General features: G+C 42.7%; 1 protein-coding gene across 2 annotated transcripts in view; it reads right to left on the bottom strand.

Annotated features, from left to right (window-relative positions):
* The window catches only part of CSTPP1 (centriolar satellite-associated tubulin polyglutamylase complex regulator 1), a 219,750-nt gene extending 205,814 nt beyond the window's left edge, over nucleotides 1-13,936 (bottom strand). Inside the window, exon 1 of one of the 2 annotated variants that reach the window (XM_055141028.1) lies at nucleotides 13,777-13,936. In XM_055141028.1, the coding sequence (XP_054997003.1) occupies nucleotides 13,777-13,822 (46 nt within the window). In that variant the 5' untranslated portion in view covers nucleotides 13,823-13,936. The remainder of the gene's footprint in view (nucleotides 1-13,776) is intronic. The other variant, XM_055141029.1, reaches the window with a different exon arrangement.
* Nucleotides 13,937-14,202: the final 266 nt, after the last annotated feature.

Below are 14,202 nucleotides of genomic sequence, written 5' to 3'. Positions count from 1 at the left end.
GCTAGGTTTTGCAGATCCTAAGGAAAAACAAACAAACAAACAAAACCCTATTGGCTTATACTCTAGTTAGAAAAACTATAGAAATAAACAAGTATACAGAGAGATAAATAAGACAACTGTAACTAGGTGCTAAGAAGGATATAAACAGGATGATGAAGAGACAGGCTGGTGGGTCATTTGTCTCTTCTGATCTATGGCTATTACTTTAAAACTTCCACTACCGACTTGGGTTCCTTAAACTAGTCTTTGAGCTCCTAAAATTAGCCTTTTAGCAAATGTTGCATTTGTGCAAATAAAAGTGAATTCCCATGGCCTGGAGACAGCACAGCAAGTAAGGCTCTTGCCTTGCACACAGCTGACCCAGGTCAAATGCTCAGCACTGCAGATGGTCCTCCAAGCCCTGCCAGGAGTGATCCCTGAGTGCGGAGCCAGGAGTAAGCCCTGAGCACTGCTAGGTGAGACCTCCAAACAAAACAAAGTCATCCCCAACTTTTTTTTCTTTTTGGTACACACCCAGCGATGCACAGGAATTATTCCTGGTGGTGCTCAGGGGATCATACGAACTGCTGGAAATCGAACCCAGGTTGGCTGTGTGCAAGGCAAATGCCCTACCCACCATGCTATCGCTCCAGCCCCAGTGATTCCCAACTTCTGAAGGGAATTTAGGCAAAAGGTTTTGTTACTACTTTTATTTTTATATTAATTTTATATTACTTGAATCTAGCAATGATAAACAAGGACTTTTTTAAAACAGTCTGGAGAGACCCTTCAGGATTAAGGCACTTTCCTTGTATGCAGCCAACCCTGGTTCAATCCCCAGCACCACATACTGATCTTCCAGCACCACCTGGAGTGACCCCTGAGCACAGGCCAGACGTAGACCTGAGCAACACCGAGTGTGGCCCAGAAACAGTCCGAAAAAACAAAAGATAAACAAAAACAACTATAGAGCTATTTAAAAATCCTAAATAACATTGAAATTCCTGGAATATACTTACCATGGAGAAACAGGAGAATTCACGTGCTCTTTTTATTTAATGTATTACATTTATTCGCAATCTCCTAGATACGTATTACATTTATTATAAATCTTACAGAATCCTTGGAAAGGCAGAAGAAACAATCTAGACTGAGTTCCCCAAGACTCCCAAAGGCACACCCCAGAACTGGGCCACCACAGGAACTGCTGCTGACCCGGCTGGGAGGGCTGTGAAGAATGCAGAGGCTCACCCCCTGCACAGCTGCACTTGCCACATCTCAGCCTCGGTCACTGACACACAGGTTCAACCTCTGCCCAAGCTTCACGAAAGTTGTTTCACATAAGAGAGGGTCTAAAGGAAATATAAAGGAAAAATTAGGGGCTGGAGTGATAGCATAGCGGGTAGGGCGTTTGCCTTGCATGCGGCCGACCCGGGTTCAAATCCCAGCATCCCATATGCTCCCCTGAGCACCGCCAGGAGTAATTCCTGAGTGCAGAGCCAAGAGTAAGCCCTGTGCATCGCCAGGGGTGACCCAAAAACAAAAAAAAAAAAAAAAGGAAAAATTAGAAAGAGGGAGAGGGAAAAAAAAGAGACGGTAGAAGAAGGAAAGATGATGACGTGAGTAATTTTATGTATCATCAACCTTATGTACTATTTTATGTACTATCAGTTTGCCCAACATAATAAAAGATTGCTTTCTTCATCATAGCCAAAAGGGAAATAAAAGGCCTGACTAGCAGGTAGAAAGGAAAATCAATAAATAGTCACTGAACAGGTATTCCTATAGTTATAAGAGAAGACCAGAAGGAACTCCGTGTACACTTACCAACAGTCACTTAGCCTGCCTAGTATCTCTATAGCAACTATAACATTTATTTCTCAAACAACCCAAGTACGTTAAAGTCCTAAGCAAAGGGCAGAGAAACAGATCTATGGGCTAAGTTTGTGCTTTGCATGCAGGAGGCATGGATCCAATCCCCAGCACCACAGGGTCCCCTGAGCACCACCAGGATAGACCTCTAGCACTGAGCTAGGTGTACACCCTCCCCAGAAATCCCAAGTATTTCTGCTTACTTTAATAACTTAAAATAACTTATTTTAATAAGTCATTAATAACTTCTTTTAATGTCATTAATAACTTATTTTAATGACTACCACAGAATTGGGTTTGAAATTGGGTTCACTGATGATTTGCTCATCAGGGTGCATCCAAAAGCAAAAGCAAAACAAGTGTCTGGCAGTAAGATAAGTCAATATCCATACTGTGATATCAGCAAACACAAAGATTAGAAATACTAAGAATCTTCCCATAGGAAGAGTCCTGTGTCAGAACCCTTGCCAAGGCATACAGAAATTATATTGACCTTAAGGCCATCAGGGACTCTCTGGGTGATGTCCAGGTACTCTGAGAAGCAATACCAAGGCAGGACCAGATGTGTAAAAGAAATACTGGGGAACCGCCCAAGAGGGAAAAAGGGGAGGGCAGGGAGGAGCCCCAGACGGCTGACAACTGCAGGGCTGACCTTGGAAAGAAACTGGAGAGAATCAGGGAACATGAGATCCAGTGTTCAGAATTGGGTTGGGAGTGAATTGGAGTGAATTACTCTCTGACCACAGTAAGGGATCTGAGAGGCAAACAGAGAGAGAGAGAGAGAGAGAGAGAGAGAGAGAGAGAGAGAGAGAGAGAGAGATACATATATGCATAGTAGTGGCTAATATTTAATAAAATATTAAAAATGTAATATTTTAAATTTGAAATATTAAATAAATATTTAAAATCTGATGTAAAAAAGGAAAGATGCGTCATTCCTCTTTGTTTGCCCTCTTTTCACAATGTAGCAGCCAGGTATCGCCCTGTTCTGAATGTCTACATAGATGAGATAACTGCTACTCTTATTCATCCTTTCCTGGTAAGGAAACGAAGACACAGAGAGGTTCAGTCACTTCTCTAAGGTCACACAGCTATCCACAGGAAACAGAGTGATGTCAATAAAACTCAATGGGTTATTTTTAGAAGTTACCTCCCTTCTTGCCTGCCTCTGAGAGATGAGTCCAGTGGCAAGAGGGAGCTAGAATTTTACTAGGCCCTGGCTCAATCCTGATTCCTAGGATGCCCTCTCCTGGCAGAAATGTTCATGTAAGCCCCCAAGTCACCTAAATTTCTTCCAGAACCTAAATTATAGGTCTATGCAATTGTTGGCCCCTCATTCTTCAGAGTTGCTTCAGGTACTTCCATCTTGAAATCTAATAATGTGGACTGTGGAGACAGACTGCTGGGTTCAAATTATGGTTCCACAACTTACTAATTGGTAATTTAATATCTTTATGATGCAGTTTCCTCATCTGTGAAGCAATAGGAACCTTCTTTATATACATCAATACATATAAAAGTCTTAGAGTATTACCTGGTACACATTAAAGGCTTTAAAAGTCTGTTGTTGGAGAGAGAGAGTACAGCAGGTAAAGCACTTGCCTTACCTACAGGTGACCTGGAGAGATCCCTGAACACAGAACCAGGAGTTCTAAACAGGTATGACCACAAAACAAACAACAAAAAGCCTTTGCTCTTGCCGCTGCTGCTGCACTCACAAGTGCAGTGTTCTACCAGGAGCAACATCCCTTGCCCTTAATAAGGGTTATTATCTTTGTGGTTAGCTGCTCACATTTGGAGAACCCCAGAGTCACATTATTCAAATCCAATTTTATATAGTTACATATAGTAAGAGCCTACATTATGAAAGATAGGCATATAGCACTGGGTAAGATACAATTTCTGTTCTCAGGAAACCCACTCAGTGAACTGTTTAAAAGCACCACCCTGAACAGGAAAGCATGGATCACTGCCCTTTTGCAGGCAACAGTTGTCTTAGTCGGTGAAAGGCGGGGAATAAGAGGTTCTAGAATCTCTGTCTGCTAACTATGTGATTTTGTACAAATCAATTCACCTTTCTTCCCTTTTGGGGGTGTAGGGAGTGGCAATGGGGTACTTGGGCCACCCCTGATGCTGCTCAATGTCTACTCTTAGCTCTGGAATCAGGGATCACTCCTAGTAGGGCTCAGGGAACGAGGAAGTACCAGGAATAGAACTGGGGTTGGCTGCATGCAAGGCAAGCGTCTTACCCCTTATACATCCTCAGGCCCGCAATTAGCTTTTCTAGATCGCAGTTTTCTTATAAAATAAAGAAATGAGAGAAGTAGCCATTCAATGGAACTACTAATACCTCCTTGGTACAGTGAGGATGAAGGTTAAGTAAGGCATAGGACTGAGCATACACGGCGCACTCAAAAACTACATATCTGGGGGTGGGGGAGGCGGGGGGAACTGTCTGCTTTATTCTGAATCCTCTAAAACAGCCTCTAAGAGAGAAGAACCAGCTCTGATTTCCCTGAGTTGACTAATATCCCAACCCATTAAACTAGTGAAGTAGAAGTTCCCATGGAAACCGAAGTGGCAACTAGAAATATAAGTCAAAGTAGTTATGCACGTCACCAAATTAGGTGGGGCACAAAATACACCTCACACCCTTATGTCAATACTCAGGCCAGCACCTAGGAGGTGTGTTTTATAAACCTGGTAACAGAACAGGCTGCCCTTCAGCTCTAGGGAGCTCTCCATGCCCAAGCAGATACACAGACACACCTCAGCCTCTGGCAGAAGCTTCCACTAAGTAGCTTCCATAAGCTGGAACTCTTTCATGGGTCTTATACAAAGGGTTCTACGCTCATTTCATCTGCTTCCCAGGCTCTATTCAGGTCCAAGCATTAACAGTTTCTGTCGCTGCATTCTGATGACTGCGGGCATTAAACATCATTGAACTGATTTTGTAATGATGATCTTCAGATCTTAAGCCATAAGAGGCATGATTACAGGTTCCTAATCCACGTAGTCAGCAAAGAAAGGATCAGTTTGCCCAACATAATAAAAGATTGCTTTCTTCATCAATAGCCAAAAGGGGAAGTAAAAGGCCCGACTAGTAGGTAGAAAGGAAAATCAATAGTCACTGAACAGGTATCCCTAGAGTTATAAGAGAAGACTAAAAGGAGCTTCATATACACTTAGCCTTAGCTTTTCCGAGTCACTGAATTCATAAAGCACTTTGGTCTCTGCAAGTTATCTTTTCTCTATATGTATTTATCCTCTAGACCAACACATGTCAGTGACTCTGCAATTTGTAAATTAATAACAATAATAATAAAAGACAGTCTGTAGGTATTTAAATTTTTAAGTTTCGTTAAGCCAGAGAGAGTGGTTTCAAATACTCATTAGGGGCCGGAGCGATAGCACAGCGGGTAGGGCGTTTGCCTTGCACGCGGCCGACCCGGGTTTGATCCCTAGCATCCCATATGGTCCCCCAAGCACTGCCAGGAGTAATTCCTGAGTGCAAAGCCAGGAGTAACCTCTGAGCATCGCTGGTGTGACCCAAAAAGCAAAAAAAAAAAAAAAAAAGAAAACAAAATCAAATACTCATTAAATTGAGAGTGAGGTCCAGAGAGACGGTACAGGAGTTAAGATGCTTGCCTTGCATGCATCTCATCTTAGTTTGATCCCCAGCACTGCACTCCCAATGTCTCCCCTCCAAAAAATTTTAATTAAATAAAAATGATAAATTAAAGGTGAATGATTGAAACAGCATTTACCTCTGAAAGACTCTAAAGTTTGAAAATCATTTTCTTTCTGTGATGCCAGGGATTGAGCTGAGGGCCTCATACAAGAAAGGCAGGCCCTCCACCACTGAGTCACAACCTTAGCCTCTAATGGAGTATAAAGGGGCAGGCCTCAGCTAAAGACAATTGCATTTCAGCAAAAGTGTAGGGTTAGATAAACCACAAAGCAGCCAGGGAGTAGCACGGCCCTGACAAAGGCAGCATGAATGCTAGGAAGGCAAAGACGACAGGGAGGTGAGAACTTAAATCAAGACAGCTCCCAATTTGCGATGGTTCAGTGGAGGATTTTCTGACTTGGGGATGAAGTGAAAGCAATGTGCACTTAGTGGGTGATGTGCTTTGAATTGTGTTCATTTCCCAGGCAGCACAATAACCCTGGGTGATGCTGGGTGGTGGCTGCAGTTCCTGATCTGCCTAGTGAACACTAGGGCAAATGACTAATATTCCACGGTGTGGCTTCCAATCTCTGGTCTAATGTCAGAGGCCTGGGCCTATATGCACGTGTGAAACGGTTCAAATCCACTGCCTTACCCTTCAAGTGCTGAGTAGTAAGCACCCACGAAAAACCCAGCAGCTGAAACCACTGCTCTACTTGGGTATATCCAGTGGTGCTCAGGGCTTACTCCTGCTCTGAGCTCAGGGATCACTGATGGAGTTCAGGGGACTGTATGTGATGCTGGAGATCGAACCTGGGTTGAGCATGTGCAAGGCAAACACCCTACCACTGTACCATTTCTCTGGCCCCACAGTTTCATCTTTTCTTATTTGAGAGGTATTCCGTTGCACGTATACCATGTCTTATCAACTCTTATCAATTTCTTATCTTAGATACTGGGGTTGTTTCCAGATCTTGTCCATTGTGAATAGTGCTACAGTGTACATAGGAGCACAAATGTCTTTTTGAAACAGTGTTTGTGGGACTTGGGGTAGATGCCGTGAAGTGGAAGTTCAATTCTTACTTTTTTTTTTTTTTGGCTATTTTTTGGGGGGGAGGGAGGGGCAAAGCACAGGGGTTACTCCTGGCAGTGCTCAGGGGACCATATGGGATGCCAGGGATTGAACCCAGGTCAACCACATGCAAGGCAAATGCCCTACCCACTGTACTATCGCTCCAGCCCCCCAATTCTTAGTTTTTTGAGAGGTGCCCATATTGTTTGCTAAAGGGACTCAACCAGTTGACATTCCTGCCAGCAGTGGACAAGGATTCCCTTTTCCTCATATCCACACCTACACTGGGTTTGTTTTGGGGGGTTTTGTTTGTTTGCTTTGGGGCTATATTGGCTGATGCTCAGCGGTCACTCCTGACTTCGCACTCAGGAATTACTCAGGAATTACTCTTGACGGGTTCGAGGGACCATATGGGAGTCAGAGATCTAACTCAGGTCAGCAAGGCAAGATCCTTACCTACTGTACTATTGCTCTGGCCCTGTTTTTTTTTTCTTTTCGATATGCAAATTAAAACAGCACTAAGCTATCACCTCACACCTGTGAGAACAGGACTGTAGGTAAGGTGCTTATCCTGCTCACAGCTGACTTACATTTAATCCCTAGTGCTACAAAAAGAAAAGGGACTGGAGCAATAGCAAAGCCGGTAGGACGTTTGCTTTGCACACAGCTGACCTGGGTTCGATTCCCAGCATCCCATAAGGTCCCCTGAGCACCACCAGGAGTAATTCCACGTGCAGAGTCAGGAGTAACCCCTGTGCGTAACTAGGTGTGACTCAAAAAGCAAAATAATAATTTTTATTTTCTAATGGGGAGAGGAGTTTAACAGGTCGGCCGCGTGCAAGGCAAACACCCTACCTGCTGTACTATGACTCCAGCCCCATCTCTCCCCAGATTTTTGATGGGATTTTTGGTTTCTTGTTCTATATCTTGAATATTGTCAGGTGGCCTTTCTCCCAATCTTTTTATCCCAGTCATCATTTCATTCAAGTCATTATTTCCTTTGATGAGCAGAGCTTTTAATTTGCTGTGGTTCCATTTCCATCTTTGCTTCTGTTTGATTGGCCAGAGTCATTGAAAATGCCTCTAGACTCAATTCCATGAGGGGTTCTGCCTGTTTTCCTCAACATAACTGATGGATTCAAGTCTGATACTGAAGTCTCTAATCCATTTTGAATAGATTGCTGTGCATAGTCTAAGATGAGGGCTGAGTTCACACAAGTGTGTTCCTGACCTTCATCTTCTTCCAGGCTGGCTCAGTGCTCAGAGGAAACTTGATGATGGTCAGTTGCCCACGATTGTTTCTCCAGAGGGTGTTCTTCCAAGGCTCTTTGGGCTGTCGGCCTTCACCTTCTCCTCCTTCTTCCTACTCCTCCTTTGTGTGTATGTGGTGTCTGTGTGTGTGTCTATGCATGTGTGGAGAGGGGTGCTATGGAAACCTTCTAGCACTGCTTTTCTTTAAAAAAAATTTTTTTTTGATCTCAAAAAAGTTTTATTAAACTGAATTCAATAGTAAATCAAAAGGAACATATATAATGATCAATTGGAAGTCATTCCTGGTTGAGAAATGGTTTAATATATGCAAATAAATAAACAGAATAAATCAAATCAACAGAAAAAATATTTTATGATTATATCAATCCATGCAGAGGAAGATTTTGACAAGATTCAACATCTATTCATTACAAAAACCTCAAAATAGAATATATGGAAATATCTCAAAATATTAACATCTAGGGGCTGGAGAGATAGCACAGCGGGTAGGGCGTTTGCCTTGCACGCGGCCGACCTGGGTTCAAATCCCAGCATCCCATATGGTCCCCTGAGCACGGCCAGGGGTAATTCCTGAGTGCAGAGCCAGGAGTAACCCCTGTGCATCGCCAGGTGTGACCCAAAAAGCAAAAAAAAAAAAAAAAAAATATTAACATCTATATACAACACAATCATAGCAAAAGAATACCAAAGGCAAAGAAAATAGAGTACTTCTTCTGAGATCAGGAAAAAATCAAGAATATCTATTTTTTCTTTATTTTCCTTATTATTTTAATACATCCTTGTCATAGCAACACGGAAGGTAATTAAATCAAAGCCAACCAAATTAAGAATATATTAATTATAATTTTTTTTGAATTTATTTATTTTTAATTAGTGAATCACCGTGAGGGTACAGTTACAGATTTATGCACTTTTGTGCTTATGCTTCCCTCATACAAAGTTCGGGTACCCATCCCTTCACCAGTGCCCATTCTCCACCACCAGTAAACCCAGCATCCCTCCCACCTTCCCCAATCCCATCTCCCCCCACCCCACCCTGCCACTGTGGCAGGGCATCCCCTTCTGTTCTCTCTCTCTAATTAGTTGTTGAGGTTTGCAATAAAGGTGTTGAGTGGCCACTGTGCTCAGTCTCTAGCCCTCATTCAGCCCGCAACTCCCTTCCCCCACATGGCCTTCGACTACATTATAGTTGGTGATCGCTACTCTGAGTTGACCTTTCCCCAGAATGTGAGGTCAGTCTCCAAGCCATGGAGTCAACCTCCTGGTACTTATTTCTACGATTCTTGGGTGTTAGTCTCCCACTCTGTTATTCTATATGCCATAGATGAGTGCAATCTTTCTATGTCTGTCTCTCTCTTTCTGACTCATTTCACTTAGCATGAATCTTTTCATGCCAATCCACTTAAATACAAAATTCATGACCTCCTTTTTTCTAACAGCTGCATAGTATTCCATTGTATAGATGTACCAAAGTTTCCTCAACCAGTCATCCGTTCTAGGGCATTCGGGTTCTTTAAAAAAAATTTTAAAAATTGAATTACCAGTGAGATACACAGCTACAAAGTTATTCATGATTAGATTTCATTCATACAACTTTCAAACACCCAGTGTACATTTTCCACCACCAATGACCCAATTTCCCTCTCTTCTCCACCCACTGCCCCATCTGCCTCTCTCCTCTCTCTCTGTCTTTCTCTGTCTGTCTCTCTGTCTCTGTCTCTGACTGACTGACTGTCTGTCTGTCTGTCTGTCTGTCTGTCTGTCTCTCTCTCTCTCTCTCTCTCTCTCTGGCATTATGGTTTACAATACAGATTCTGAAAGGTTATCATGTATATCTCTTTACCAACTTTCCGCACTCAATCTTGTCCAGAGTGATCATTTCCTACTGTCATTGTCATAGTGGTCTCTTCTCTATCCTAACCAGTAATGCTTTCTTGGCAAAAGATTTCAACTTTATAATGACTAAGGAGTTCCCTCTTTGTTTTCAAAAAAGGTTATCACCAATGTTTCTTAACTGTTGTATTTTGTTTCTTCAGATCCTATCCTGTTTACAAAATGTCCATCTGTGTTTCCTGCTTCTGGTGAAAAAAGAAAATTAGCTACTCTTGAGATGAAAGGAAAGATAATGGTTCAACTGCAGGCTAATGTCAAGTATTCTGAGCATATTTAAGGTCGTAAGGCTAAGCTATGATGTTCAGTGGATGAGGTATATTCACTGTATTTTTTGATCATTTAACAAGGACTATGAAGATAGAGTCCCATGAGAATTTGAGAATCATCTGTATACAGGAGAGTCTGAAGAAGAATTTGTCCATGGTTCAAGCATAGGCAAGTTATCAGACTACATAAATAACGGAAATTTATTTTTTGTTTCAGTGGGCATGTCCTAGGGATCAAATCCAGAACCTCACCCATGCAAAGCATGAAACACTGAAGCTTTATCAACAACCTGTGACTTTGATTCCTTTTGTAGATTTATTATAAATATCGCAAATGAATTAAGTCTTTCTGAAAAAGCCAGATGTGGAGAAACTACAAACTTCTGCTTACCAAAGCACCAGAATACCAGATATGCCAAGTCTTTGAGATATATCATTCAAACAACATAGACTCAAGGAACTAGCCAAGAACTGAGCTTTTCAAATATTTCGGAGATTGAAAACTGGGTAAATAACAATTCTTAGCAAAAGTCTAGTTTTTAAAATAATATTGTTATTCACTGGATACAAATCAGTAAAGGAACTAGTTCCAAAAACAAAAACAAAAAAAACAAACCAAAAAAATATCCTAGTAAAGGAACAAAATTGTCAATTATCTAGTGCAGTATTTTTACTATTATCAAATAGCTATTATCTACCAATACGGTTAGTTACCTACTTAAGTACTGTGTAGCTTTATTTTTAAAAAGAACATAAAAGCTCTCTACCAATAAAGAAATTACTCCAAGGGCCTGATAATACTGCAGGTAAGGTGCTTGCCTTGCATGCAGCAGACACAGGTTTAATCCCTGGCACACTATATGGTCCCCTGCGTATTTCCAGGAGTAATTCCTGAGTGCAGAATCCAGAATAACCCCTGAATGTCACTGGGTGTGCCAAAATTACTACAAAAAATAAATTACTCCAAGATGAGGGTAGGGGTGTGAGGGGGAAGCACACTGTACTCTCCCTTACCTACAAATTAGGTAAACTCTGGAAGGTTACATAGGACACAGGAAAACAGTCATTATGATAACTGGTAGAGGACCAAGGATACCGGGCTGATGGAGAAAAAGGGATGGGAGAAACTTTTCACTATAAACTTCTTCATATGTTAAAGCAATTATCCATATTACCAATTCAAACAATTGAGGGTTGTCGGGGGTTGGGGTCAAACCTGGTGTTTTTCTAGTAGTATTCAGGGAATATGTGGTTCCAGGGTTCAAACCAGGTTCAGCTATATGCACAGCAAGAGCCCTAACCCCTTTGCTATCTGTCCAGTCCCATCAATTCATTTCAAACTAAAAAAAAAATTTAACTAAAACAATATTTTTTATTTTTAAATGTATATCCACATAACTGGATATTACTCAGTGATAAAAAGAAATAAGCTATCAGGTCAGGAAATGACCTAGAGGAGCTTCAAATACAAATAGGGAAAGAAGTTAGACCAAAAAACTGCAAGCTGTATGCCTCCAACTCTCTGACATTCTGGGCAAGTAAAACCAGAGATGGTAAATGATGCTTTCACCTGTGAAGGTTTAGGAGGCAGGCGGAAGGGTGAAGAGGATTTTTTAGAATGATAAATCATAAACTATAGAGTTTAGTTAATAATGATATATCAACATTAGCTCATCGAATGAAATAAAGGTACTAGACGAATGCCAGATGCCAATAATGTAATTCTGAGGAGGGGAGGGAGCAGGAATCTAGAAAGCCTCTTATTATGGGTAACATAATATCTGCTCAATTTTCTGTAATATTAAAACTTTTTTAAGAAATAAAGTCCTGGGGCTGGAGCCATAGTACAGCGGGTAGGGCATTTGTCTTGCACGCGGCCAACCCCGGGTTCAATTTCCAGTATCCCATATGGCATCCCGAGCACTGCCAGGAGTAATTCCTGAGTGCAAAGTCAGGAGTAATCCCTTTGCATTGCCAGGTGTGGCCCAAAAAGCAAAAAAAGAAAAAGAAAAAGACCTACAGACAAGAAAGAAAGCAAGAAAGCAAGAGAGAAAGAGAGAAAGAAAGAAAAAAGAAAGAGAGAAAGAGAGAAAGAAAGAAAGAAAGAAAGAAAGAAAGAAAGAAAGAAAGAAAGAAAGAAAGAAAGAAAGAAAGAAAGAAAGAAAGAAAGAAAGAATAAAGCAAGTAAGTCCTGGCACACAAGGCTGGCTTACACTAGGCCCCCACTTCAATCTTCATCACTAAAAAACCTTCTTATTCACTCCAAGTGTAGCCTGGTGGTCCCTAGCACAACCGGGCAGTTCCCTCCTCCAATAAATAAGTTTTTACTGTTGTTACTGTTACTGTTGGTAAAGAAGCGTACGTCCAGACAAGGTCAGACCCGAACACCTGAAGAATTGCTGCCAGTACTCATCAATACACTGACTCGGCTATTCACACGCTACCCGTCCGTATGCAAGGTTCCATTCCAATGGAAAATCAGCAGGACCATCCTATTGTACAAGAAGGGAGACATCCACGACATCAGCAACTATCGCCCGATCTGCCTGTTTGTTGTCCATCGTCTACAAGTTATTCACTCGAGTCATCCTGAATAGAATAGGCAGGACACTAGACGAAGGACAACCATTCAAGCAAGCCGGGTTCCGAAAAGGATTCAGCACGATCGACCATAACCACACGGTGACCAAGCTCATTGAGGTTTCACGAGAGTTCAAGATGCGGCTCTGTCTAATGTTCAATAAATAAATTAAATTAGCTATCTGGGCAGGGGGATGGCTCAATGGTAGGGCACATGTCTAGTATATGTGAGGCCCTGGGTTATTTGTCCTGCATGGCAAAAAAAAAAAGTAATCTACAGACTGTTGATTGAAAAAAGTGTATAAATTCATGTGCATATTTGTGTACACTATGTTTATATACATATATGCACATGCATACACACCCCCTTTTCAATCCATTAAATGTCTCACTGAAAAATGTGCAATTAAGAACAGGCCTTAGGAGTCAAAAGAGCTCAAGTTCTGGACTGAGCAAATTCACTCCGGTTCTGATCCCGCCACTTTTCAGCAGTGTCGCCTCATTCACGCAAGTCTCTGCTTAAGCATCAGTTCCTCCATCTGTGAAATGGAAGGAACCAAAATATCTGCTTCAAGGAGTATTGAGGAGATTAAAGAATGCATGTGAAGAGTTGGCGTACAGCTTGATGTGAATAGTCGGTAGCTCAAAAACACCAGTGATCTGGCCGGAGAAATAGGCCTGCGGGCAAGTGCTTTTCCAGCATTCCATTTGGTCCCCGAGCACCGCCAGGAGTACTTCCTGCGTGCAGAGCCAGGATTAACCCCTGAGCATCGCCAGGTGTGGCCCAAACCCCCATTTCCCAATACACACAGGAATAAAAAATAACTGGCTGCAATAACGTTTTTTAAAAGTAATAATAATAATAATAATAAAGTTATTGTTGTTAATCATACTGATCCCCAGGAGGGATTTGGCCTTTCGGGTTCCAAGGTGACACAAGTACTAGTACATTGACCCCATCCAATCCCACCTCGCACAGGCTGCACTTGGCCTGAGCTCCAGCCTGCAACCTGCAGGTATTGTCGAGTCCACAGACAAGGATTTTCTCCTCCCTCGGCCTAGCCCTGTAGGGCCCTGGAATTCACTGTGCCCTCGCCCCCCTAAGCGGCGCCATCCCCTCCGATCCACACCCCGCGTCCTCCCTGGACCCCCGCCTGATTCGCAGCGCCTACCCAGATACTCGTAGTCCGGTAGGGCTAGGCGTTCGGGACTCAGCATCCTTGGACCAGGCTAGCTTCCCAGCCGGAGCGCTCCTGCTTCCGGAAGCCAGGTCCCCGGCTCCCTCCGTTGCCATGGCACCCACGCGGCGGGAGCACCGGAGAGTGTCCCGCAAACAGTTTCCGACTCGCAGCGCCAGGCTGGCCACGCGGGTTCCGGGAGCAAGTGCTGCGCGGCCGTCCGAATGCCTTGGGACTGCGCATCCTGCAGGAGTGGATTTCAGAGGACTTTGACACGGAGACGGCTTTTATTTTTATTGTCTCCGTATTTCCCCGGGAGGCGAAAACTAGTGGCAAGGCCTCCACAACCGTGGTTTCTGAATTTCATAACCACTCCGTGCTTTGCTCAGCCGTTATTCTAACATTAATAGCCCCACTCCG

Source organism: Sorex araneus, chromosome 6, assembly GCF_027595985.1.
Source record: "Sorex araneus isolate mSorAra2 chromosome 6, mSorAra2.pri, whole genome shotgun sequence".
Lineage (NCBI taxonomy): Eukaryota > Metazoa > Chordata > Mammalia > Eulipotyphla > Soricidae > Sorex > Sorex araneus.
Note: the sequence above shows the minus strand (reverse complement) of the source record. Positions and strands in the feature narration are given on the sequence as shown.